We start from the raw sequence: 27,967 nt of genomic DNA on the forward strand, positions 1-27,967 counted from the left end.
AAGTTGATTGATATCTTTATTCCATCCAGCTCAAATTGCATTTACATGTAAGAGATGATAAGTACATCATTTCATGTCAACGGAAACTCTAAGCCAAGTCGAGAAATTGTAAAACAAGGTCAAGTTAAAACAGAAGAGAGGCTCCTCGGTAGTTACAGGGTCACTTTGAGTTCACCAAAACAGAAAACAATTTCAAAAATACTGAAATCAAGTGGAAAACGGACAAGATAATTAGGCTGTTTTATGGCTAGGACTCAAACTCCTGTATTCTGATTAAGCTGCGGACAGGAAGCACTGATTGGTCCCCACCAAGGCACAAAGCCACTTTAATCAGAGTCCTATCCTGTAATGAAATGTATTACTTGGCACTGACCAGCACTATAGAGGAAAGCGGTAAGCTGGTTTTTCTATTAAAAAGGAGCTGTTACATGTGCGCTGATCTCAAACTGCTTGACACAAAACTTGACTGTGTCTCTGCTTTAACTTCTGTGTTAAGCAAGTTAGTCAGTTCACGTGAGTCTCAATGATCTCAATAGAGTTTCGCTGTAATGTGCCTTTGCATGAAGTAAGCACTAGAATATGTATGCATACATAGCATGACCCACAAGACCTACAGTCGTGAGGTTGCTGTAAAAGAGATCAGGGGCTGTCCCCGGCTGGAACCAAACAGGTGCTGGCTATCATTTTCTTATTACAAATCACAATTGTGTGTCCAAAAAGCAGAGGAATCTGAGATCACTGGGTCTACAGCTACCGTTAACCTGAGGAGGGTCATAAAAGGACACTCACACTTCCTGTCCACCGTCCACAGAGCAAGCATCTGTCTGACCCTTGACACCTTCCTCTCTGCTTCCTGTCCCACACGTGCAGCTCTGCTACTTGAAGCTTTTCATCAAAGCTGTCCCCTCCAAACATGGGAAGGTCTGAAACAGAATTGACCACCACAAGGTCTCGCTCAGACTAAACACACACACACACACACACACACACACACTTTTCCCTGTTCAAACCCCCAAAAAACTGAATAAAATAAATAAATGAAAAAGAAAAACAATGCTCTGTCACTTTACAGGGAACACTTTTGAATGATATAAGATCCCAAACAACTAAGTTGTGAAGTGTACTAATCAACCTGAGTGTGAAGAGCATGTATGTCAGGAATGTGAATAATGCCAGTGGATATATGACTTTATTGTTGTTTTCTTTCTGATATTCTATCACCTCCAATTTTTTATTACCTGTTCTCCAGCAATGTCTCCTTCGTACCTCAGTGCTGCTTACGATTGACTTCAAAGTCCTATATGACTTCTAAAGCATATAACAGTTTAGGTCTTCCATATAACAGTGAGTTGCTGAACACTTCTCAGTCAATAAGGCCTGTAGAAAAAGGGCTCCTGGTAATGCATTGCTCAACATTAAAGCTCTGTGGTGACAGCCTTTTCAGTTCTGACTTGTAGATGGATGAACACTCTGCCCCCAGAGGTCGAATTAGCAGACTCGAGTTTTTTTAGATTTTATCTTCTGTGTGTTTCAGTAATGCTTACTTTAATTTGCCATACATTTTCTCGGGTTTCAGATGCGTATTCGTGATATTGCAACCTTTGTTTTGAAAAATTCCATCAAGTTTACTTACTTTGCGGTTTTTGTTTCAGGCCCCCGACCTTTACCCCCTCTAATCGGCCCGTTGGGTTGAGGGCATGATGTCGGGTGGCAGGTGGGGATAAAGTTGCAGACCCTCAGTCCTTGTTACCAAAAAGCTTTAGAGGAGCTTTACAGCTCATGATGCCAGACTGTAATCTCCTAGACACTTCACGCATATGGCATTGTGAGATCATCCACCTGACTGTACCCACTGCCCCCATAAACAGCTACAGTGTATGAGCAGACAACACGTGTGAGATATCTGTTCACACATTCTTCACTATATGCATGTGCTGCAGAAATTATTAAACTATTTACATAAAAGGTTAAATGACTACTTTTTGAGGCGTGGCAGCAATGGTGCTTAATTCTTGTGCTTTTTAAGTAGATCTTCTGTTTTTCGAAGTGCGTCTTCTCTGTCCTGCTGTTATCATCATGCTATAGTTGCTAACAGGTGTCAAAGCAAGTTCAAGTCCTCTGGAGGAAACCAAGAGTTCTGGTGTAACAGCTCAATTCATGTTCACTGTAGGTTGGGTGTCTGCATGTTTGAACACACTTGAGAGTAGTTAAACTGTGAAGAGATGCTAACTGCTCTGCATGTTTTACATGCTGTGTAGGTAAGCTATTTCGTGTCTCATACTGATCGTTATACTTCTTTTTTAGTCATTAAATCTCCTTTTGGTCATTCTGCAGTCATTAGTTGTTTCTTTGTGGTGATTTAGTCTTTCATGTGGGTAACTTTCTAAACTCTTTAACCTGTCTGCAAAAAATACAGAATGTTGCTAATGTTTCTCTGAGTCTTCGATCCTTTGGATGAGCTGTATTTGGACCTCCTGGATCATATTTCGTTGTGTCACCAGGGCTTGCAGCAATGTGTCGACACAAACATAGCCCCCGTTTTTCTTTTTTAAACACAACACTATTTTCAGTCAGAACAAGGCATCAGTAGCTGGATGGCCAGCAGGGAAATTACATTTATAAATTCTGGAGGGACAAAATAAATCTGCCCATTTCTGCCCACAGTTAATTATGGATTAATTTTGGTCACTTGTTATACATTATCAGTCGTTTGAATTGGTCATTGAAGTAATAAAAACTCCTGCGGGATTCTAGAGAAGGTACTGTGATGTTTTTGCATGTTACACTGTCCAGCAACAAGTTTGTACAGTCTCAGAGCTTAAAAACTCCACAGAGCTCTTTTCTGAGACTGTGGTTGCGAGGTTGAGTCTGGGTCATGTGTCCTCCTCCTCCTCTTCTGCAGATTAACCATGAAGACAGTCTCCAATTACACTCTCTTGGGTCTCAGCTTGGGTATAGTCAGCGTCTCTGAACACTCGCATAGTGGAAGCCAGACAGGTGGGGGGTAGGGTGGGGTTGGATTGAGGTGAGGGGTGGAGTTGGGATGAGAAAGGGGGTGGACAAGTTTGCATTGTTTACAGATAGCGAAAGGCTCCAAAAGAGATGATGATAAACGGAGTACCAATACAAAAATGCCAAAATGACAGGCGTCGTCTGACAAAAGGCACGCAGAATCCTTCTCAGGAATAGAATACAGCAACAATGAAGAGACTCAAGGAAGCTGAGAAATGTTTATAATCTCATCCGGGGGTGCTAAACTAAAACCCTGTCTTTAATCTGTTCCAAGTCATATGACAGCAAATGTCTCCAGTGAAAATGTATGAAAGTAGTAAGACATACAAGGAAAACCATAGGAATGTAATTGAGAACAGTAACAAATCATATCAAAAAAGCTCAGCCGTCTCTGGTTGGGTAAAATAGATAGAGAGTAGAAGATTCCTGGCTGTCATTTTCTTGGACTGCAGCTGAATCTTGGGAGGGGAGATGGAAGAATGAGAAGGCCTGTATGCACGCAGAGGACTCCATTCAGAGACCAAAGGCCAATGGCTGCGTGAGGCGCTTCAGACGGTGCTGTGGGAATTCGCCCTATTTGAGATGCAAATTCCTTAAAGAGCTGAAAGAGATGGAGAAACAGGTGTCCAGGGAAGTGTGGTGCTGCGCGGGTGAGGAGGGGCAGGGGGCTGCAAGGGTGCTGAATGATAACACAGGGTTTATTCAAACGCTGCCTGTTCGCTGCTTTCTGTGCTGCACTTTTTCTCGTTTTATTTCCTTTTATCAAAATCAAGTGCAGCACAGACAAAGCACGCGTTGACTTACAAGTTGAGTAAATTAAAACATTTCAAGGAATGCAATTTGATGAAAAATCCAGACCTTTGATTTTAAATCAAAAGAACAAGAAATCTTAAAAATACTGATAAAAACAGTGAGACCTCTTGCATGTTTAGCAGCCCCTGGCTTAATAAATGTTCTTAAAGGGGCCGTGTAGATTTCAGTGACATCTAGCTGTGAAGTTGAAGACTGCAATCCTGCAACTATGTGAATTGTTCCATGATTGTGGGAGAAATTAAAGGCGATATGATAAGGACAAAAGACCAACACTCAGCCAGCATTTGGTTAGTCCTTTTCGGCTACTGAAGAAACACGGTGACACAGCGAGCTCTGTGAAGGACGAACTGCACTGGATCCAGATATAGACTCGTTGTAAGCTGACAAAAACACAGTTCCAACTCTACAAATAGATCCTCCTGAATCCAACACACTGGACTTCATATACAAGTGTTGAAAGAATAAGTAATGAGAAACATTTTTATGGACATAATGTGAGAGTAAATCTTTTATTTTCTTCTCAACTTTTTACTGAAGGTAAATCTTGAAAAAAAAAAAAGTAGATCATACAAATCCATATTCTTGAAAATGATTCCTTAACTAATTGCTGGTTGATGTCTAGTGGCACTAATGACATGCCGGTGGATGGTAGAAAGCTCTCCAGTTGATTTACAGCATGTTGGGTAAATTCAATCATTGTTCGTGCTGGGAATGAGGAAAACAAAATGATAGAAATATAATATTAAAAGCTTCATGTGCCAGGTAAATAACTTCAGAGGGCAGGTCCCATACCCATAACCATTTAACAACATTTCTGAGATAAAGTAATCTTATATGTAGTTACATCATGTGTAACTGAAAATAGAACAGCTTAGTGGACTGTTAAATCCTGATAGCTTATAACTTCATTTCAAATTATTTTGTATCATTTCATTGCAGTGATAAAAAGTTTACCTAAATTTAATAATTATCCAAGGTTCACGGCTCCCTTGACTTTTCATCTTTTGTTTCTCTTAGGCTTTTTACATGTTTTGGTCAATTGTCAGACAACTGCTGAAAGATTACTTTTGAATATTTGACTTCATTCAGTTAGTGGATCCGGAATAATTTTCTAGCCAATATCAAGCACTTTACTTTTTTGTTAAAAAAAAAACAATAAAGATTTCTAATCAAAGGAACCCCGAACCTCTGATTGAGATTGTACAAAAACAGCATAGTATTCTTAAAATTGATCATATTCCATTCGCAACATAAATATAAACTCTTTGCACCCCCAAACTGTAAAATATAATTTTAGTTGGATACACTTTAAAAATATGGATACAATTCTTTGGCTTATTGGCAAAGAAATGCCCCTGGACTCAGTTCCTTCACGAGACAAAGCTAGTGTCAATTCTTTTTCCCCTCGCTTAGAGATGATGTCAGGGTGCCCCCATGTGTTCAAAGACAGTAAACACAGACTTTTAGCTGCAGCATAGGAGTCAGCACGCTGTGCTGAACAGACAGCCTGATAACACGTAGCCCTTCTCACACAGCATGTTCATGGTGAGACTGATGTGCTGATGCACAATGGTGCCCTGTGTGTGAGTAGAGGCAGAATAGGAGGTTGGTTGATACGTCGCTGATACGTATCTGGGTCGTTAAGAGGTAGTCAAATTAGTGCGTGTGCGAGGGTGTAAGCCAGTATCACCCAGCTGATTTGCCAACAGTGTTTTGAGTTACGAAAGCGCACACTGACGGGGGCACTAAGACCACGCTATTTGGTCTGTGTGAATTACCAAGAGGGCACAGGTGATAAGGTGCGATGGCTGTGTGAAAAGGGCTGAAATGTCAGCAAATTAGTGTTAACGGGAAACGAACAAAGCAGGATAAATATAAATCTCTGCGTTGGCAATACAGAGATCAATGTAGGCAAAGAGGAAGACTGTAAAGGCCAGGTGTTCTAGAAAAGATCTTATCAATTAAAGCAAAGTCAGACTCGGTCTAAAACAGATTAGCACTGCTGTGAACATGTAGATAGCAGCAAGACCTATTAAGCAGTGTGGATCCCTAAAGGTCCAGTCCTATGAAACCTTCAGCTTCAGATTCCAACAAATTAAAACCCGACTGCTCAGGAATATACATATCTGCATTTCAGGCCATTTACAAAATCTCCTGCACATTCATGCTTTATAATCATGGAAAATACAGGAACCAGCAACCTGTATGGATGAACTGACACTGAAAACTTGTTTAGCATTGCTGCAAAACTATGTTCAGCTGCACAAGTTTCTGGAGTGTCAAGCCAATAAAAACAGTCAGATAACTGATAAGCATCACTGCTAAAATATAGCTGTATGGAAAGATTTATCCCTGTAAACTGGTTTAAACCTTGTCCTGCTACAGGTAAGTGTCATGCTCTGCACTGCTTAGACTCTCTTTGGATCCCCGTATGGTCATGTGTTTGAGGAGTGGTGATGGCTCAGTGGGAGGCACGGAAGGATCGACCGTCTCCTGTGGTGGGAGAGCTGGGGCGTGACCATTTTCGTCTTTAGTCTTTCTAGTTCCCCTGGCCTCCTCTGTTTGTACCCCACCTGACTTGGGTGCCAGAGGAGACTCCACAATGATGGTAGGCTTCTGTCTCAGATCCTGCCGGCTGGGTGGGTCGGCAGACATTATGGCCTTGGCACCGTGCATCCTTGGGGGGGACTTGCAGTGTAGATCTCCACGAGTCTCCTTCCAGCGCCGCAGCTGAGTGTGATGTTCCTTCTCAATGTCTTTCTCAGACACTGGTAACTCTAAAATCTGAAACACACAATTTATGAATGTGAACACGTGAGTTTACGTTCTTGCGCATTCTTCTTCATATTCCCACAACCTCAGCAAGGTGAAGTCATGGAGGGAATTTTCCTGCTGAGTGTACACTATGTGCAGGGTAAAAGCAATAAATAGACAGCAGAGATTACAACGGTGAGAATAACCATACCTCGTGCACCAGGAAGCTTTCATGCATGTACTGTGGCTGTATTGCTCGAAGCCGCTCCATTGTCTCATAGAGACCTTGGCAGGGCTTCAGTTTCTCTTGAGTTCCCAACATGCATTTAAGGAGAACCAGGCCCACTCTGAAGAGGATTTTCACTCCTGAGAAAAACACAGCACACAACAACATGCAGCTGACATGTGAATAAAGGCTCGATGTGGTGCGTTAATGACAGTTAATAATCTATAATTAGATATTTATCGATGCATGCAGCTATACCACATGGACTGAGCATATCAGCTACATGTGTGGCTGGATCAATCTCCATTCAGAAAAATAACAACCACACTTAGGAAAAAAAGAAGCAGAAGATCAACATGGACACTTGTTTCGGGGAGACTTGGCAGGAGAATCACAAATGCAGGAATCTGCAGATGTGAACGCAGACAAAGAAACCACATTCCCTGCCCCAGATTTGGACTTAAGATCTAAAAGCATGCAGTGTGGTCAACAATTTCATAGAGAATTTTCTTTCTTTTAAACTAAAACCGTGTCTTCAACCATTTCAATATTCACCTCCACACATACACATTAATAAGGAAAGTTTAAACTTCATGAAAGCAATGAGTTCCTTTGGAATATTTTCCAGTTCAGACCAAAATGGTCATCTTTGAAGACCTCATGTCTTAATGATGAAAAACAAAATGGGAATAATGGCAAATCTACTTGGATATTTTCCCCAGAAGACAAGCAGCGACTCATGTGGTTCATTCATGGCCGTACGGCACAAAAATCTGAATCCATTCGGACGGTATACGCTTCAAACGTGTTCCACACGGACTGTGGTGAAGTTTGGGAGATGACAAAATGTACAGCTTACAAACTAAGGTGGGCCCTTCTGTACACAAAGATATGAAAATCATGAATAGGCCATTTGAAGGACATTCTAATCACAGCTGACAGCTCACCTCACTTAAACAGATACTTGGTCTTAGATTTTATCCTGCTACAATATCCTTACTGCTAAACACTAAATCAAACTCTTGTTTACCACCAATTTAGGCCAGTAAAATTGGACTGTCCCAAACACCAAAATCTGAGTCATTCACCCATCAGTGGCAAGGATATTTACCATGAATGTCCCTTTTGTCAGCTCCTCCACTTCTACCACCGGTGACAGGAGAACCGTTTAATTGTTTTCTGTCTAGCAGCGTCAAAGTGGAGGTTTTCTCTTTCTGTGACAAATGTTCTTAAATCTTGAATTTCAGGCAGTATCGATACATGTCATTTGAATACTTACTTTTCTTCACAAATCTCCTTCATGCAAACACAGAAAGTGCACGCATGGTGCGTAACCAAATTCATCTGAGGCACCAGAGCTGCTCTCCATTAGCTAAAAGTAATCTTTCTTTCCGTTTTTGGCCAAGGAAACACAGTATTTCTCTAAGGTGGGCTCACAATGCTTTTAATATGTTTCTCTCATTTCAATCAACATCATACAGAAAAATGAGTAAATACTGTGTATGGCACCTCACCCTCACAGAGGAACATATCCCAGACTCGAAGCACCGAGGCCCACGGCAGAGTCCGAGAGAAGGCACACATGTACCATTCAGTCATGTACAGGACAGGCTCCAGTTTGTGCTTCTTTAAGTGACGGTGGGCCACAGGAGACACCCGCCGCAGCAGGGCATCCAAGATCTCCCCGTCAAGCTGAATCGCCTCCTGTGCAGACAACAGCAGTCAGCAGAGGGAGACAACAGACTCCTCTCTTTTCTTGCTTAATCTGATTGTCTGATTATCTTGTCCTTGTAGCCTGGTCACCACCTCGTGTTATTAGGTGATAAGCACATCAGTGTTAAGCTATAGACATACTGGCCTGTCAAAGTCTGACACCAGCTCTCACAACACATACCAGCCAGCTGAACTAAAGAGGTATTTTGACTCTGAACTTAAGTCCATGGACATTATATTTGAGCTTTGTTTGGCAAACAATCAAACTGCACTTTTAACAAGTTTAAATTCTAAGTCTGAATTGACTTGTGCGATATATTTTGTCAGAAATTAAATGAACAACTGCAAATTCAGATGTATGTGCTAGAAAATTAATATTTAAAAACTAAGCTGCCTTGCAATTTTAAACAACAATGTATTTGCTGCTTATAATAAGACAACATATGCATGCATTCATAGGGTTCAGGTAGAAAGTAACTGACAAGCTGCGGGCTGAACATGTCACACTCAAGTTGTTCTCTGGCATTCTCAATCTCTTCCTATGACGTACCAGCCCTGTGCTGTAGTATCCAGGAAGGTATTTTTCACACATCTGGACAAGAACCCAGAAAGCATCCTAGGACAGAGAAAAGTTATAAGAGTAGATGTTAATTTGAGCAAATCGTGGTGTGAAGTAAATCAATTAGATTGAGGACAGATGTTGACAGAAAAATTGTATTTGGGTGTACAGCACGTAAAAGAAACCATGAAGCAAGCCCACTGGTTCTCGGGATATTTTACATTAGATAAAGGCATTTAGGACAGTTGAATCATTAGAGTGTGTTCACCTCAGCTGGCATATGCATCAGCAGAACAGCAGCAATGGGAGCCTGAGCCTGACAATAACCCTCTTCCGGTCGATACAAAGAATATGCTTTCAGCACTCGAAACAGGTCTTGCTGCCTACATGTAAGAGCATAAAGTATAGCACCATTTGAAACTATACTCCGACAAAAATGACAATCAGAATAGGCCTGTGGAAGAAAGCCCTTACCCATGGCCTCCTCTTGCTGCAAACATTTCGTGGAAGGGGAACTGTCGATGCAGGTCCCTCTCAATGACGTCAACCCATTTAGGATCTCCTGACTCGTTGTCCAGTTCCTTAAACACACACAATTTACTCAGCTTCTGCAACTATTTTGCATTACATCATTAATCCACAATCCAATTGATTTAAACACAGTTTTACAAACAAACTAAAAAGCTCAGCTAAGTTTTTAGCCTTGCTACTGTGGTTTTTGAAAATTTTAAACCAAAAACTTTGTCTTTTGCCGATTACACTGGCACCCATAACAACAACTGCTGCTCGTAGATCATGGCAGATGCAAGTATTGAGCTTATCAATGGTAACTGCAACAGTATAGTAACACACTAAAGTCGTGACAGGATTAAATCCTTTAAGTAACGCTACTTGGATGCTTACTTGTGTTCTTCTGTAAAAACTGAGATAACAGGCATTATGTTGGATCTTTGGAAAGATGTGTGCACCTTACATGTGAGTGGCGGATATATCACACTTGGATCTGAAAAGCACGCCTGGCTTTACAACAACAGGGACCATAGGTCTACCACTGACCTCGAACTTGCCCTGGTTTTGCTCCCTTTTCACTTTGGCCCCAGTGAGGTAGAGCCAGGCCCGGCCACGCAGGGATGGAGGGATCCCCTTCTGGCAGCGCTCTTTCACCTGTTACCAAACACATGCACAGAAACTCATGAGCCTGCAGGCAATGAGAGAAAAAGAGCGACTGACAATAACACAGACATTAACAAATTCAAGGATTTCCCATTTTTAGACTTTTGACATTACATTGTTTACCAGCCCCTAACTAAGAACCAATGAAAGATACAGCTGATAAAGCAGACCTTGTTGTGTTTTTTGGCCATCCATTTGTCCCAGCTGTTGAGCATCTCCAGCCATTTTGCCTCCCGCTGTCTCAACACCGCAATGGGGACCTCCTCAGCACTATGCAGGGAGGACACGGTGAAAAAAGGAAAGATAAAATGTTTTCAGACAAAGTGACAATGGCTGTGCTGCACTCATCAGAGGGATATGGAAAGTGGGTCATCTCTTCCTTGTACATGCAGGAAGCTTCCCTCAGACGCAGCAGTTGAACATTTGCCATCAGCAGCGAAGTACAAGGAAAACAGGAAGCTGCGAGAGAACCTTCCTCCAACTCAGGGCCGAGAATCAGAGCCGTCTTTCTGACACACACAGGCGTCCTGTGCCGTCCCGCAAAGACACAAACCTGATCGGCTTGGTTGACAAATTGAAATCATTCAATTTACAGCTCTTTGTGCTGCAGGGGTAATAGAGCTCCCACGCTGCCAGTCATTCGAATCTTATCTAACCAATAATTCAAAAACAAGACAAGGGCTGCTTGCATTGTGACTTTTAACAGAACAAAAGAGCTTAATGTTTTGTTGCAGGTGACAGCCCAAGCTGCCGGGTTTAATCAGTTCATTGTGTGTCATCCTTTATTGAAAAAAGAAGGGATTCAGAACAGCATATTCACTTCCTGCTCATTTACAAGGAAAAGTTCAAAACCTGATTTGAGAGAAAGCAACATCGACACAACACACACCCAATTCTAGTTAATTTCAAACTGGTGAATTTCTCGGAAATGTAATCTTCGTGGATCTTGGAGATACTGAGAAAACACACAAGATATTGTTGAATATTTTTATGACGATATATCACTTGCAAAAAAGTGATCAAAAATATTTCAGTATATGGCGTTAAAGCTATGGTAGGTAATCCTAGAGAGCTAGCAAGAGAGCTAGCAAGATTCGAAAGTGTCCCCTCCTCTAAGCTCCACCCCCCCCTCCCCATTCCGTCAGTGCTTCATCCAAAGCCGGTAGAACCGCATGCGCACACGGAGCAGGGAGCCGACAGAGGGGGGCGTAGGCAGAAAGCAGAGGCATCTGATTGGTTTTTGTAGGCGCTCCAATCCGAGATCAGCGGGACGCTGATCTCGGATTGGTCAGCTTTTTCTCAGTCCTGCAGCTGCCACAGAGGTCTGATTATTTTCGTCCCTTTTTCTAAATACATCTTGTATAGATTTCTCTCAGGACAGACGGACCATTTCACCCAGTATTACAAAATGTGTTTCTGAACAGGATTACCTACCATGCCTTTAAGCTCAGGCGTACTGAGGGCTGCGTTCTATATCTGCACCTGTGCTTGTCCTACTATTCAAAGTCAAAATAGCTGGCACGAAAAAGGCTTTTAGCCTTCCATCTCCTGCAATCCAAGCACTCTTTTGTGATACTGATACCCCAAAGATGGCACATTTTCTGTACATCGTGCTGCCTTATTGATTAACCAAATTAAAAGGGAACTCCACTGGTTGACATAAACTGAATTTCTTCTCTGAAGTTTTAGTGGTTAGGACACAAACACGAAGAGGGAGACTGTTCCACCACAATCTTCAGTCCGCAGCCTTGATCTTCCCTGTGCTTCCGAAACACTTTCACTTGCTCTTCCTTGGCAATAAAGCGATACAGTGTGAACTCATGCATTTTTAGTTCACTGTGTAATATATTAATGGCAGCTAACTTGGGGTTCACAATGACCACAGGCCGTGAGAGAAAAGTAGAACATTTACCAGCTTAATAACAGAAAACCTCAGAAACTGATTTGCCAATATTTCACTTTTAATAGTTCAGTGTCTGACAGTTTCCATCCAAATACTGTTTGATCTATGGGAAAGAAAAGGAGGAATCACCCTTAAACTAATAACTTAAACATATGGACCAGGGAACAAGGTCAAGAGGGCGCGAGTGGACACACACCTTCACTTAGAAAGGTCTTAAGTAAATTAAAAAAAATACTGTTGGTAATTTTGGTACAGGTGACCGAAAATGTATTTAGAGACAACTTCTAATTGCGTCAAACTTTTGTTCTTCGTTTGCAATTTATAAAATGACTTAAGTCAAGTTGACACTTAGACAAAATACCGTCTATGGCACAGGGAGAGTTTATTTTTTCATTAACATTTTCCCTACTTAACCCAAGACATGCATACCCCTGCCGTGGTCTTTGGGGACATTAATTAAAATCTATAAAAACACCACTTACAAGTTTCCGGAGTGTTGCTGGGCTCCTCCGGTGAACCCGTATTTGTCCACCTGCGTCTCTTCGGGGATGGTGCCATTCACCTCTGGGTCGGATCTATGTGAGCTTCCTCTCCCATTATATGTCAGCTTCTCTGTGCTGTCACGCATGTCGAGTCCATTGTCCCTCTCAGTTTTTGCCATTTAATCAGCATTTACCTAAGTAGAAGCAGACAACTTACCGAGTTCTCACTAAGCCTGAAAATGACACTATAGCGCTCTCCATGCAGACACTGCTTTAACTACCACAAGTCTCAGCTAGTTAGCTACAGTTGCTAGGAAGCTCTATTCCCTAGCTGACAGCTCGCTAATGCTAATACAGTAACTTAGGCGGCTCGTTTCTATGCATCATTTCCTCGCACTGGACACATGATTAATGTTCCGGTAACATAAAAAGATCTCCACCGGGCGGGTTCGCCCCAAAAGATTCAAAAGCAGCGACCGCAATAAACGACAAATTAGCAAGGTATCTGTATGCTAACTCCGAAGTCAACATGCTAGCCTCATACAACTGTCAGCTGACACACACAGGTTCGGTCGAGAATCTCTGCTGTCAGCAAGAACGTAGGTTAGCCGCTGGGCTACAAGGAAGTGCAACTGCCTGCCTTGAGCAGGTTGGTAAACAAAACATCCACGGACTCCAGACATTCTCTTCTGCCACCTACTGTTAAAAAAAACAAAACACACACATTCTGTCTGAGTGTCCATAGCTAGTTGCGGAGAAATGTTCTTATGCGGTAACCAAATTACCATCAAGCAGGGTTTAAGTGACCATTTCCAGAGACCAAACTGTAATTTCTCTTCTGCTACTACTACCCCCCCTAATTATAATTAAGTAAAATAAGATTGTTAGTATCTTAAAAATGTACAAACACACTGTAGATGAGTGTCATCCCCATGTGCCACTACCTGGTATACACAGATTACTATTTTGATTTAGCTAGTTTAAGGAAAGGTCAATTTTATCCTTGCTGCAATGCTTTTACAATGTGTTAATAAACACAAAACCCCATGTACTTGCTGTGTCAGTTTCGTCTGATTCAATAAGAGACATTGATGTGGCATCATGAAAACTCTCAAGCAAGTTTTGTATAAATACTAGATTCTTTATTTAAATATTGTACATATTTTAAAACATATTTACATAAATTAGACCTGCATTGTTATATTGTAGATGGAGGTGTATCTTTCATTCGCTTGCTGGAAAGACAATCATACCATCAAACTGCAGAAGCACCTTTGAGAACAACGTAAATGGGAGACAAAAAAAAAATGGGCCGGGACACTTCATTTACATCAAACACCGGGAAATACAGCAGACATGAGACAAGCTTGCAACGACAGGAAAGGCCTCTTGATTACAGGTCTAGCTTTTAAGGCTGAAACTGTGCTCACCCTCATCATGGAAAGACAAGAAAAGACTCCAAATGTGAGAAATGAACTGTCAAATGGTGCTAGTAGCCAAGACATAAGACATGCATAAAGAACAGTGCAGACAGCAGGGAAAATAAAGGTCAAAGAACAGTTCCCATTTCGCATATGCAGAAAGAGGACCGGTCCAATTTGAACAAATGTGAAATGTGATCATTGTAGAAGAATAACTTTTGATTCTTTTACTGCTTTCCCATCACGTATGAACTATTAATCTGAAGCAAAGCACACAAAGACAAAGGACCAGTGGATTATTTTATACACCAACTGTATATTTCTACTGTGACTGTTAGATGAACAACAGTGTGGATACTGGAGTTGACCACATACCATTATCTTACTACAAAGGGTTTTATAGACCAGTACCAAAATCAAGATTTCTTATATGGCTTTCCTTCTTTGGTTACTTGTCTGAGACTTACAGATAACCAGTCACATGTAACATATAACTTAAACGTGGCAGGAATATGATACAACTTTCGTTCTTTTTCTTTCTTTGACACGTTTAAGCTTAGAATCACATTTTTTAAGATCACTCTGAACATTTCTACTGATACTTCTGGCCATCACACACACAATCCTGAACACAAAGAACTTACAGTATTGAAAAGCAGCAAAGGAAATAAGGAACTGAGGAATAACAACACACACACATACACACACACAAAGCACATTTGATTATTGTTAAGATAGCAGGGGTCTTTCAGTCACTTGTTTAATTGTGTTACTTTTCAGACAAAATAATGTTAAAAAAATACATTTTCTTTCAATTTTATCCTGACCCATCATTGCAATATTAAGCATATCCAGATGCCAGCTGCAGCTTTGTGAGATAACAAATATTACAGTAAAGACAATATACATTCCACTAACTTCTCACACGTACCACACGCGCACACACACACGCGCGCACGCACGCACATAACTGATGCAAGGTCAATCCCTGCAAACATCTTGTTCATTTCAGCAACTGGAAGTGAGGGATTGAAAAGCTGACTTCAAGATTTTTTTTATCTATACAAGAAAATATGTTCATGAACGAATGCGTTATCTTTCACGCTAGTAACGAAACAGCTCATTTCCTCAACAATCAAATCAAAATACAACACAATGGCCTGAATACAGCCCTAAAAACACAAAAATATTTACAACTCATCAGGATGTACGCACCAACAGTCTCCCTCCCCCCCAACAAGTGACAAAACCCAATTAACCTTCAAATGAATGATTTAACAAGCTTCATGCTTTCCCTTTACAGATTTATTTGAAGCAAAATGCTCGTTCACACTGCCAAACCCCTTTCTCCGAAATCTAACTCCCACATTTTATTCTCCAACCGCACTCGTCATTCCCCATGTCCGCATCCCCAGTCTAACCTATGCGCTTAGTTCAAACACATTTACAACATGGACCAAATTAACAACTTAAACAAAAGAGATTGATAGCCTGATTCAATAAGCATCTCCATCACCACTCTCTAAAGGATATCCAAACCCATGGCTTACTCCTTATAACGTTGCATGTTTAGTACTACACCAAGGCTACCAGATTTTACAGCCCTCTGACCCAAACTCTCCTGGAGTTGCATCACCTAAATGTTACTGATGTCATGCCGGGTGACGTCGAGGACTGAAAAGCATCCCTCAGTCTGCCATTCTCAGCTCCTTTTGCACCATGATCAATGAGAAAATGCCCTTGCTGCCTGGCTTCCCCTCAACTGTTCGCAACCTACTTAAAACAGTGGAAGAAAACAAAATAATGTCAGGTGGATGTCAGCCGTGCCGTGCGGAGTGTGAGCAGTGTTGATGGGCCTCCCCCTGTCAGCCTGCAGTGCATGTTGGGAGGGCTGCAGGTGGAAGACTCAGGCAGATGGCAGGGAAGGATCAGCCCCAGAGAAGCGCACTCACACATACGCACACTTTTAGTCTGTATATTCAGCCACGATAGAAAGCAGCACCGTGATATCGTCGGGTTTGCCTCCTGTAGAAGAAAAAAAACAAACAAAGAAACACAAAGCAGCCGTGTCAAATGTAATTGCCCGCTCATTCAACGCATTCCTCTAAAGTGCAAGGCTATTTTGAACATTGCTTAATTTAGACAAAAGCTACACAAATGAGATACAAACTTCAGATACAAGCTTTTATGTAATAAATAAAAATAACTCCTTCTGTTTTAGGTTTACATAAAGACACAGGACATGGTTTAACAGCTTTTAATAACTCATGAGTTACATGGATTTTGTATTCTGATTTATTTATTTATTTTTTTTTAAATGACAAAACTGTTACCTCAAACAGGATCCTTACCTCTTACATTCAGGCCATTGTCACAGGCAAACTGTGCAAAAGGGGACATATAAGTGGGATCGTAGGCAAGATCATGAGCTTGCTTTGCAATACTCTGTGCAGTCTGCAGAATGCTGTCATAGTTTGTAGTCTGAGAAGGGCAAAAAGAAACAACATAAAAGCATTACAATGTGACAAATATAAGATGGTTTTATCACATGAACAAATAAGATGCAATCCAGATGTGATACCTTGAGTTTTTTAAGCTCTTGCAGAATCATGTAGTCTGGCATGTTGTCAAATAGTCCGTCTGTTGCCGTTAAGATGATGTCACCAAGCTGCACGTCAAAAGAGGAGCTGTCAGCTGCTTCGGGACTGGAAAAAACAAAAGGGGAGAGCCAAATCAGTCATGTGAACAGTGAAATCTGAGCATGAAGCACCACGAGTTGCTGGCAACAGTTTCTTACATGGAATTAGGGTAAGAAGTCACAGCCAAATCTTAAAGGTGCATATGGAGCAGGTGTTTAATCTGGAAGCTGGCCGAAAAGCAGCCTGCCTCATGTGTCCTTGCCAGAACTAATCAGGCCCTGTTGCTTACTTACACCATGACCAAGACTCAAGTTTTATTTCCAAGGAACCATGTGTTGCTGCTACTGTAGGTCTTGGGTTATTTCAGTTTAAGATGACACACAGCACAGCTATAAATGTACCTTAAAGGAAACTGCATGATCCTAAATGCTACAGCCCTCCACAAGAAATATGGTAAACTCGTGGAATAAAGTAATCCTAAATCATAATGAAAGCCTGTGACTTCAGCACGCAATGGCTCCTACTGCGGCCAAGTCTGTCAAACTGTGCCGATCATGAAGTTAGACAATTTAGGCAGAAAAAAAAATAGATAACAGGCAGTCAAAAGTTCAAAATTTGACAGCTTGTATATGTCAACCACCCAGAACATTTAACAAAAACTTAACCATCGAAAAAAAAAAAAAACCTGCAAAATCTTACTTTAAGTGGTAGAGGACAACAGTCATGGATAATGAATTGCATTAAGAGCTGTTGCAAAAGTTTAAAAAAAAACTTCCTATAATAAATCTCTCAACATCTAAACAAATCTCTAAATATGTCAAGTTCTCCTCATAATAATCTCATGTTTGTCTGGACCTCCCAGCACAACGTTCTCTTTTGTGAGTTTGAACATGAACCTCACATGTCCTTACATGAACTCATGGGACAGTATTTTATAAGGTTTTATTGAAAAGGATGCGTTGTGTTTACCTTTGAAAATCATCCAAATGTTAACCAAAACATAAAGCAACAAAAAGGCTGGAATGGGATTTTCCATGTGGGCTGTGTATGAAAATATGTAGTTATGGTGGCAACGTACGAACAGCTCGAGTAGACTGTGCAACGCCACATGAATTTATTTATCATGCAAACACACAAAAGTCTTACTGCACTCCACATTAGCTTCTCACATGAAAGAACACAGTACGTTATATTAAATCCAGTTTAATTCAGCCATTTTAACATTTATTTGCAAGTTAAGGCTCAGGTGGATATGTACAACATGCCCATCTTAATTAGTCTTTTGCATTGCAAAATGGCAAAACAAAGTTTTTCATGAGCAAATTCACCATCACCTTTATTAGATCCACTTTTATTAATGATGATCTCTCAAGTATCTTTTAAAGCTGCCACTCAAACTTCATTCCATTTCATTTCATTTCTAAACTGCCACCGTGCACACCTTGTAAGGATGCTTCTAACAATGAGCTACTAACCTGTCGCTGAGCACCACTCCCTCTGATCCTGGAGGAGCAATGGACAGCTGGAAAGGTGTGTTAAAATAATGCTGCTGCTCGTCTGAACGGTGGACAACCTCTCCAGCTCGTACCACTAAAAAGCCAGAGTCTCCAAGGTTACACGTGTGAAGCCGGTGACTCCTTCGATCCAGAACTACAATACAGGCTGTGCTGCTACCTGTAAACAGACGTAAGTAAAACAACAATACGGTTACACGTATGTAAATGGACTAAGATGTCATTAGAGGACATCTAAGGAAACAATATAATAATTGAGGATACTACAGAACCACAGTGACAATTTCAATTTTTGGAATAACTTCCAAAAGACAATGAAAACCTTTCTTGTGAATCAGATGCTTTCGAAGTGGGTATTAAATATTTCTATATCCTTTGATAGTGGTTCCTCATCAATGAGAGAAAAACAAACACAGGGGTTCGTTTCCCTTGCTTTTCCCAAACCACCACTGACTGCCGTTATCAACAGTCCTTGTAACCTTGAGCTGCGATGGTCAAGTACTGACCTTGTCACAGCTTCCCAAAATATAATTAGGGCCTTTGGCAGATATCATGACAGCCATTGGGCGTCTGCATTGGCTCTTGGCCAGAGACACTGAGCCTCGGAATAAATGTGACCTCGGTCACACATTTGGCATGACCCTGCTTTTAAAATTGTAACAACTCACCAGTAGTATCAGTTACAGATCTATCCTTAACCTTTTGGAGCTCTGGTATGAGGCAAAATATTTCACCTTTTTAAACAACAAAACTGTTGAGCTTCACAAGATTACAGATATTTAACTTCCATGTGTCAGAAAAACTAAACACACCTTGATTAAATTGTTTATTTACCTCATCTGTACCGATTAGGATGCAAGCTTAAATCTAAATCAACTACAACAAATTAAAAAAAAAGAAAGTGGCTGAAGGATTTCTGATCAGAAATCTCTAAAATTACTTTAGTGCTAATCACATTTAACATCTATACATGACTACTCCTCTATATATTCCTCCAAATCTTTATGCTTTATAGTTTAGAAAAAAGAAATGCAGACAGGCTCTACCACGGCTGATGATGTGATGTTATGCATCTCTCTAGACATCACCACGACAGTCTGACTCATACTGCAGCTATGCATTTATCTCTCAGAGTATGTTGTTCAGCAAAACTCGCTCGACCACTTACTACGCAAGTAGCCTGGTGTATAGTCTGCAGATCTTTCCGTTAGTGATTGCTCACCTAGAAGTGGAACTTTGTTCTGTAGGAGCTCATAGTAGCCAGAGGTCAGAATGCCCACTGGATTACTGGGAGTGAAGCGTCCCTCCTTCACCAGTCTCTCACAGGTCCTCATTAAGGTGGCAGAGAACTGAGATGGGTCAACACCATAGTCACGCCAACCACCTACACCATCAGCTACACCTGATGGAGAAAATGAAAGAAAAGAAAACAAACAAACAAACTCATCATTTCTTCAGCTAAAATCCCAATCAGTTATTTTGATGCATTGCAAATGGTCATGTGGTCATGTGCAAAAGTAAACAGGGTATCTTTGGCCTTTGGATTATTGAACAAAACAAACTAGCAATACTGTGACATTTCATAGCACAAATAATAAGGAAAAAACAAAGCAGCACATGGCTTCACCTCGGCAACCTCCAGAAATCTGCTTACCACAGACAGAGTGCTTGTTTTGAGGACTACAACCATTGACGAACATTGATGGACCAAAGGTTTTTCCCTAAACGCACTGGTCACACATTTAATTAATATTTCCTTTTAAAATGGAACAAACAAGGTGTGTATGGCATGTAAACATCAATACTTTAAACACGTGGTTTCCATTATCTGTAACATAATGAGCACTGGTGTCATCATCGTTTTGTTTAAACTTTATCAGATAACATAGACAACACTTGATGCAGGAGATGGAAAATGATAGTTAGGACACATACATGCCATAGGCTTCCTACATTATTCAATACACACCCAATCTAACATCAAAGATTGCAGGGCAGTTTAAAAAGACAAACACCCAGAGAGTGTTTCTTATGGTGACGATACTCTGCACCTCATTCTGTAATAGTGAAAGTTACTTCAAAAGAAAGAGAAAATATCCTACAACCTGGAGTTTCCCTGAAATTCATCTGCACAACTGAAAAAGAAGTACCATACTATATGACTATAGGCCAGGCCAAAGACCGAGGACCATTTTTTCCCCTAAACCTCTGCTCAACAAACCTTAGAAGAATGTATTACACTGCCACGCAGTTTCTGTTTGCTATGTGTGACACCGTGAAGTCACGAAGGCAAGCTGTTCCTGACTACTATTACGTTACATCACCGTTTCGCACATGGAAGTCCGGGTGTTGCTTGAAAACTATAAAGCACACCATAACTGTCGACCAAGCCATGTGGCTTCTTAAGATTTTGACTGTTTACCCTCATGCCGGCTGTGTGAGGACAAAGCGTTTAGCTAAAAGCTAGCAGGCTGCTGCTAGCAACATGGCTGCCTCCACGCTCAACCATTCTGACCTTTGCAAGACATTGTAGAGTTCAGTCCAACAATTTTAATTGGTCCCATTTCAATAATATTCACATTTAATAAGCTTCATTTATACCTGAGGTGTCTAACATACTGCGTTATCGCAGTATATTCCTGTTGAGGCTAATCTAGGTGAAAGGTCACGTGACGTTCCAAAGCAAAAACACCAGTTAACGGCATATAAGCGGCTCTTGCTTGAAAATGACTTGATAATTGGTGCTCTGTGCGTTAAAAACATCAAACCGGATTCAAGGTAACTGGATAAAGCTCACTGAACGACCACGGGGGAAAGTTAGAGCTATATCTTGGAAGGGGGTGGGGGCAGCTGTGTTTTCATCCGTGTGGTCGGTACACGTGCGGGATAAATCACTGAAGGTCAACCGAGCACAGACGGAAGCTAACATGCATCCGAAAGCCTGTGACAGGGCTTTCCATCCATGAGTTCTTACCTAAAACATCGGATGTCCTGTGCCGGGCTATGAAGCAGGCATCATCTCCGTAGCACATCCCTTTCTTCAGGATCCCCTTGCGAAAGTCTTTACCGAAGCCATAACTGGCGGTGATCAGACTGTAGTCCCGACTGTCCGTCTGAGAGAGTCCGCCCAGCACAGCCCTAGCTACCAGTCTGCCATAAGACAGTACGGATAACATCCCCTAGGAAGGAGAGACCCCCGTCTCGATTAGATCCCGAACAAGCTGTCCCCCTTCTCTCTCTCAAACCGGCCCGGCCACCTGCCTTCGAGTCTTTGGATCAAGCCCCGGCTGTGTGGTTTTATCCGTCCATCAGGCTCCGACCGGCCCGCTGCAGTAAAAGTAAAGTAGCTCCAGCAGTTGCTCTAAAACTGGGTTTTTGCTCGACGTGCTCTTTATGTCTCAAGTGTGAATTTCACAGACGCTCCAGTTCCTCCACTGGGCTCTCTCTTCACCGACATGTTTTCACCGGACACAAAGCTACGAGTACATACGGGTGCTTGAGCGTTTACAACCACTGCGTCACAAACACGTGCCTTGAGATGGCTCCTCCCAGCGAGGATGCGCGAGAGAGGAAAAGACGCAAGGATTGAGGAGACGTCCTGCTGCCTAAACACTTGTGCTTTCCTACCTATTTTTTTTGACAGTACGGTCAGTTATTGAACAGAAGTTACATGGTACATTTGAGTGGACTACAAAAAACTAACTGATATTTTTTTACATGCTTTTAGATGGCACAATTTAACCTTCCGGTCTGTGTTATCGAATGATCTCATCTCAACTTTTTATGTGCCATGCGTATTTGTGAGAGTTTGTGCCTATGGCCATGTGGTGTAGTATGAATGTATTATTGGTAAAACAACTGAGCATCTGTGTCGGTGGAGTTTGTACTTGTAGAGCAAATGTACACATTTGCGCAGAGTATACGCAGTTTACCCATCTCTCCCATCCTGCTCTGCCACTGACTGACTTCTACCCTTTTCCTGCATTAGATGGATTGGTTCAGGGAATAATGATAGGTGAGAGTTATGCAAGTGAGTTACAGAGTAATGCCAGCAATGCCCTATTGGTTTTCATCAGATAATACCTTAACAAAACATTGCCCTCAGAATATTTCATAAATTGAATTATTGGGAAAGATAAGCAAACACAAATTTGTATCCTAAATCATAAACACCATAATTATGCAGCAACCAGTTAGCTTTGCCAAGGCACACATTTTACAAAAGATACTTTTGGTCCACATACATGCAGGATGAGAGAATTGTTGTCAAGTTCTCATATGTGGATGTTATACAACAAGTGATACCTTTCACAGCTATAGTCACTGGGACTGTACCGACTGCAAAATATGCGGCTCTTCTGTGGCAGATGTTAATTCTCTCTGTATATATATTTGTATTCAGATCACAGAACATATTATATCGAAATAGGAGCCTGTATTCCCACACATCAAGCATTTTTATTTATTTTTTTGCTTTATCTTTGTTTTACATGTTACAGCTTTTTATATATAAAAATGAAAATAAAGTAAGAAAGTGGAAGCAATGACAAATAGGCCTATCGCTTTTTCCGGGCAGCGCTGCACCACTGATGGGATCTTTATTCTTGCCTTCAGGCGCAGCGTGACTGTCACCGGAAATACGTGCAGTCTCGGTGTGCACTTGTTCTGTTTAACGGGACCTAACGGCTGTAGAGATGAGCACCAAGAAGAAGTTAAGGAACAATCAAGTACAGTATATATATATAAAAAGATCAAAGCAGTTTCGTCTGTTATTGAATTTTCGCTGGATGCAATGCAACCTGTTAAAATATAGTAAGATTTTGGCCTCGTAAATTACGTGACTGGTCACCTGTAGGCATGACAACACAAGAGGACTTGGGTTCAGTTGGCGGCTGTTTGCCGCATATAATACAGTGATATCAGCAATCACATGTGCAAGAATAAGTAAGATTAAAGTAAACCAGAGAACAAAGCATTTATGCTTTTATATATGGATTTTGCTCGTTTGCGGTAGCACTAAAGCGTATCCGCCTCCCCACTGTTTCCTAAAGGGACGTACTGTTACATAAAACGAACGCAGCCTGATTAAAAAAAAAACACTCTGAGCCAGAGCGCCGACATAAAGCGGACAACAAACGCAGTTTTACCGAAATATCAACGAGGTTGGAGACGCGCCATTTCTTCATGGTAAGAAATAAAGTCTCGTTTAGATGGAACGATGGTAGTGTTACGTTAGTCTTCGTGGGTTAGTCTTCTTGATGTTTTAAAGTACACGCACGTCCGTTATAATATGAGGCGAGGGTGGTTTCGGGAAAGGGCTGGACGATTATGATGCAGCGATGGTTCCTCGATGATAACAGGTTCATCGCGCAGAAATATGTTATTTTATCTAACATCTATTATTCTTTATAAAATAACGCAGGGCTGAAAGAATAGCCAAAGTGGACCGCTTCAATATCCATGAAACTTAAATAGGACACGGACTTAGGCTATTTGCTAATGTAAGGCCAATATACGAGTATTCAAGAGATTGATTTACAGCTATCCAATATTGCTTATTAATGATCAATTAATGAAAAACTAATAGTAGGCTTTAGCCATTCGTCCTGTTGAACAAATCTAAAAAAAGAGGAACAGTTGCAAACAGAGTTTGTTTTGTAATACCTTGTTTTATGTTTTTTTTCTTTAAGGCCAAGATGGGAAGCTTGTGTGAGATGGGTTTTTTGTCCCTTCTTATTATATCCCTCTTTATAACTGAAACAACATGCATTAAAAAAGGCAGCAGTAGCGGCAAGAAAACCTCATCATCAAGCAGTAAAGGTGGGACACATTCAAAGCCATCCCCTCAGCCGGGAAACTACCCCCGACAACCACAGTCTCCCAATCGCAACCCCAATCCCTATCCGGCTGGTGGAAATTACCCTTACCCGGGAAGAGGCAACAGTAATCCAGGAGGAAATCCCAAACAAAATCCACCTAATTATCCAGGAGTTGGTAGCAACCCTAACCAAAATCCTGGAGGTTATCCAGCAGGTGGCTATCCAGCTGCAGGTGGATACCCAGCAGCTGGGGGGTATCCTAATCAGTACCCAGGAAGAGGGAATTATCCAAATCAAAATCCACCTGCTGGTGGCTACCCAGCAGCTGGTGGCTACCCTGCAGCAGGTGGCTACCCTGCAGCAGGTGGCTACCCTGCAGCAGGTGGCTATCCTGCAGCAGGTGGCTACCCCAACCAAAATCCAGGCAGAGGGGGATATCCTAACCAGTACCCTGCTGGAGGAGGTTATCCAAACCAGAATCCTGGAAGGAATTACCCTAATCAGTATCCAGGGGCTGGAGGATACCCAGCAGCAGGTGGCTATCCTAACCAGTACCCAGGAGGTGGTTATCCAGTCAGAGGGGGGAATACAGGACAGGGTTGGGGTGGGCCTGGGGCTAATCCAGGAGGTTACCCCGGTGGAGCAGTTGGCGGTTACCCCAACTGGAACCCAAATAATAAGATTCTGAGTCCCAGGTATGGAGGAGGAGGAGGAGGCTATGGCCATGGCGGTTACGGAATGGGCGGGTCTCCATTCTCTCGTTCTGTGCAGAGCATGGGTTACCAGCCCAAGTCCACAGGCTTTGCCAAAAAAGCCATGCTGGCAGCAGGTGTTGGTGCTGTCGCTGGAATGGCCGTCGGATATGGATTAGGGCGCTTCCCTCGACCACATTTCGGTTTCCGCAACCCTGAAGAAGAGTACTACTACAACAATTACATGTACCGCCGTTATGGAAAGGAGTCAACAGATGAAAAAGACTTTGGTCGTGATTATGTCTACAAGCCTCCTCCACGGGCAGAGTCTTATGAAAGCTTCATGTCTCGCTGCATGAATAGTACGAAACCTCTCAACGAGAAGGACAGCAACTCCTCCACGCCTAACACTCAAGCTGATGAGGATGACACAGTCAGCATTGAGGAAATCGGATATCCAGCTCTAATTCAGCAAGTGAAGTCCCGGCGCTGTTTGGAGGAGTACATGGTCTTCTCGGAGCGCTTTCTGGAGGAACGAAAATTAGAGCAACAGGTTCAGCTAACAGGTCGCAGCAGTCCTGTAAATTATGGGGTGATGCAGCTTTTCACTTCCTGCCTCGTGCTGTTGTCCAGCATGCTCCTGCTCCAGTGAAGAAAAAGAATGGCATTCCTTCTCAAATTGATTTCTATTGTCTCGATTTTAACTGCATGTTCAGTACTTGCTTATGTATGTCCATAGCATAAAGCATAGCTGTATACTCTCACATGTATGATGGATTAATGTTGCTGCAGACAACTAGCAAAAGGTAACAAATTATTAAGATTCATGCACTATCTAAAGCAGTCCATTTTAAGAGGCAGCAGTTTAAAATGCTGTGTACCTTCAGGTTTTTTTTTTTTTTTTTTTTGCTTCAGAATTAATTTTGCACTCGTGTTATTATTCAACTCCACATTTTTTAGCACTGAATGTATATAAATATAAAAAAATCAAAACAGATTTAGGGTATTGAAATTTGTGTAATTAAGGGTAGAAAATATTAGATTATTAACTGTAGCTGCTTTTCTTCTAAGGTTCATTCACAGGGAAGTTTCTCAGTTTTGAAAAAGCTGTTAGTGAAAACTGCTAAATGCTCTCAGGCCTCAGTATGGTTTAACTGCATCTTGCAGAGCTAATGGATCTGATCTCATAATGCGGGGAGCCATCTGAGGGGAGTGATCGGGTTTGATTTATGTTGATGCATTGTCATGTGATGCCCAAGACCAGACCACTCACTAGCCACAACATCCTGCACATGTGCATTTTGGTGCAAACACTTGTCCTTAATGGACAATTATTCAAATTGAATTCGGAGTTATTCTTCATTTCAGTTGATTTCCAGCAGAACATCAAATAAATTTATAGGAAAGTCAACTATAACAAGACAATTATAAATCCTCCGATTCATTGTAAATCATTATGAAATCACACTTGAGCTAAACACTTGAATGTATACATCTAAAAATGGGTGGTGCCTACACGTGATCTGTGGCTCTCTGTAAATTCCTGGCTTGCGGCCCCTGATGGAGGAAATGTTGAAGTCCGATCAGTTGGCGGTTGCATTTGATGTTTTTCATCGGTGCAGTCCAATGCAGCCCTCGTTTTTTTTTTTTGTTTTTTTTTTTATAAATCAGAATTTACAGAATTCCCAAGTATACTTAAAAGCTTCTAGAAACACAAATACCCCTTTGCGGTTTGGTCTTGAGTTGATCAGAATATTCCTCTAATCACCTAAATCTTTCGGCTGCACAGTGAGATCATAGTCGTAGGTCAGGTTTAGTTAGCTTTGTAAATACCTGTTTGTTTGTTGTTGTTTTTTTCACTCTAATCTTTTCTAGCTGTCATGATGTATATACATTATCTCAGACAATAACTTTATTTCGATGGGCTTTTTCTACCATCCCTGTGTTTTGAAGAATGCTCTGTAAATTATATGTGCAGGCTGCCCGTGTTGCACTTTTCAAGGGACTTTAAACTCAACTAAAAAACATAATTTGTTCAAGTTATTGTATGCATCCCTCGTTCAGTGATGGTGTGTCTGTTTTTTATCCTGCCATCCTTTCACATTTAGTAATTTCATTTTCATACTCAATTCCTCAGTTGAGAGTTAAATTTCTATTTTATTGTGGCTGGTGTAGTTGATTTGAAATTACATTTTTGCTCTTATTATACAATCTTGTCTGTTGAATATCTGTAAAGTGCACTTATCTCCCTTTAGATCAGGATATTCTGTAACTGTGAGCTTATTGAAGGTGTAGATATCTGGGATAAGCTCATGTTTTTGACCCGCAGTTGTAAACACCCTGTGTTTGTCATTAAACACTAACATGGTTTGTCGTGGATGTTTATGTGTTGAATATAATAAATGACAAAAAGGTTTCTCTGTCCTAATCATACCGACTGATTAGATTTTGAAATATTATCTAAGAGCAGGCAAATATTCATTTAAAATGACTTGCAGCCGATGGCATGTTTCTCTAAACACATACAGCTACAGATAGGAAGTTAAAAAGTCTGGATGTCGTACTCTACTGGACCTGAGCTGTACTGAGAAAGTTAGAATTTAAGGCAGAAATAAACCTCCCAAACACGTCTAGCTGTACGAATTAATCGTCAGATGGGAAACTGTCCCTTAAGCAAAAGTCATAAACATTTGGTGTTTCCAGCACAGACGGGAGAATTGGCTTCCATCATTTATAGTTGATTATCTATTACTAATCTTGAGAAATCGGCTTTTGGAGTACTATACTCTGTCATTAAGACATGTACTGAAAAACTTTTCACTTACAATCAAAGGCAGTTTTCACTTTTCCTGCTGTTATTGTGTAGTCACACACTGATTCATGACATTAGTTTTCTGAGCCAAGGCTACTTAATTTTCCTTCATCAAGTCACTCGTGATGATGAAATTTGTCACTAAATCAAAACGTGTCTGTTGATTTTAGAATACAGTCGTACATAAGGCTGCTGAAATCAGAAAAAACACGACAGGTCTGTAAATGTGAACGTTTTTAAGATCTTGAAAGTAAATAATATCAAGAAATAAACATGAAGGATCCTTTGTTCAAAGCTTTAATCAAAGGTTTTGGTTGATTTTGTTGTTAATCTGACATTGGATTAAATGTCTCTTATCCAGACAGCTGTAAGAAAAGGCACCACACCTCCAAGTGTGTGAAAGACGGTAGTCGCAGGAGCAGCTCCTTTAACAAA

General features: G+C 41.3%; 3 protein-coding genes across 3 annotated transcripts; 1 reads left to right on the forward strand and 2 right to left on the reverse strand.

Moving 5' to 3' along the window:
- Window positions 1–4,303: 4,303 nt before the first annotated feature.
- On the reverse strand, window positions 4,304–13,261 carry LOC142372729 (TBC1 domain family member 10A-like). The gene is made up of 9 exons (XM_075455684.1): window positions 12,636–13,261; window positions 10,421–10,520; window positions 10,134–10,241; window positions 9,552–9,658; window positions 9,346–9,460; window positions 9,069–9,134; window positions 8,320–8,509; window positions 6,791–6,945; window positions 4,304–6,609 (listed from the first exon to the last, which is right to left on the reverse strand). The coding sequence occupies exons 1-9, from the start codon at window positions 12,812–12,814 to the stop codon at window positions 6,205–6,207; spliced, it is 1,425 nt and encodes a 474-aa protein (XP_075311799.1). The 5' UTR covers window positions 12,815–13,261; the 3' UTR covers window positions 4,304–6,204.
- Window positions 13,262–13,755: 494 nt separating this feature from the next.
- LOC142372654 (protein phosphatase PTC7 homolog) lies at window positions 13,756–21,716 on the reverse strand. The gene is made up of 6 exons (XM_075455607.1): window positions 21,184–21,716; window positions 19,432–19,611; window positions 18,171–18,369; window positions 16,638–16,761; window positions 16,408–16,537; window positions 13,756–16,081 (listed from the first exon to the last, which is right to left on the reverse strand). Exons 1-6 carry the CDS (start codon window positions 21,383–21,385, stop codon window positions 16,023–16,025), a joined length of 894 nt encoding a protein of 297 aa, XP_075311722.1. The 5' UTR covers window positions 21,386–21,716; the 3' UTR covers window positions 13,756–16,022.
- A 1,561-nt stretch (window positions 21,717–23,277) lies between these two features.
- On the forward strand, window positions 23,278–27,090 carry LOC142373266 (uncharacterized). Its single transcript, XM_075456448.1, has 2 exons — window positions 23,278–23,396; window positions 23,900–27,090. Exons 1-2 carry the CDS (start codon window positions 23,394–23,396, stop codon window positions 25,370–25,372), a joined length of 1,476 nt encoding a protein of 491 aa, XP_075312563.1. The 5' UTR covers window positions 23,278–23,393; the 3' UTR covers window positions 25,373–27,090.
- Window positions 27,091–27,967: the final 877 nt, after the last annotated feature.

This window comes from Odontesthes bonariensis, chromosome 22 (assembly GCF_027942865.1).
Source record: "Odontesthes bonariensis isolate fOdoBon6 chromosome 22, fOdoBon6.hap1, whole genome shotgun sequence".
In the NCBI taxonomy this organism is placed as follows: domain Eukaryota; kingdom Metazoa; phylum Chordata; class Actinopteri; order Atheriniformes; family Atherinopsidae; genus Odontesthes; species Odontesthes bonariensis.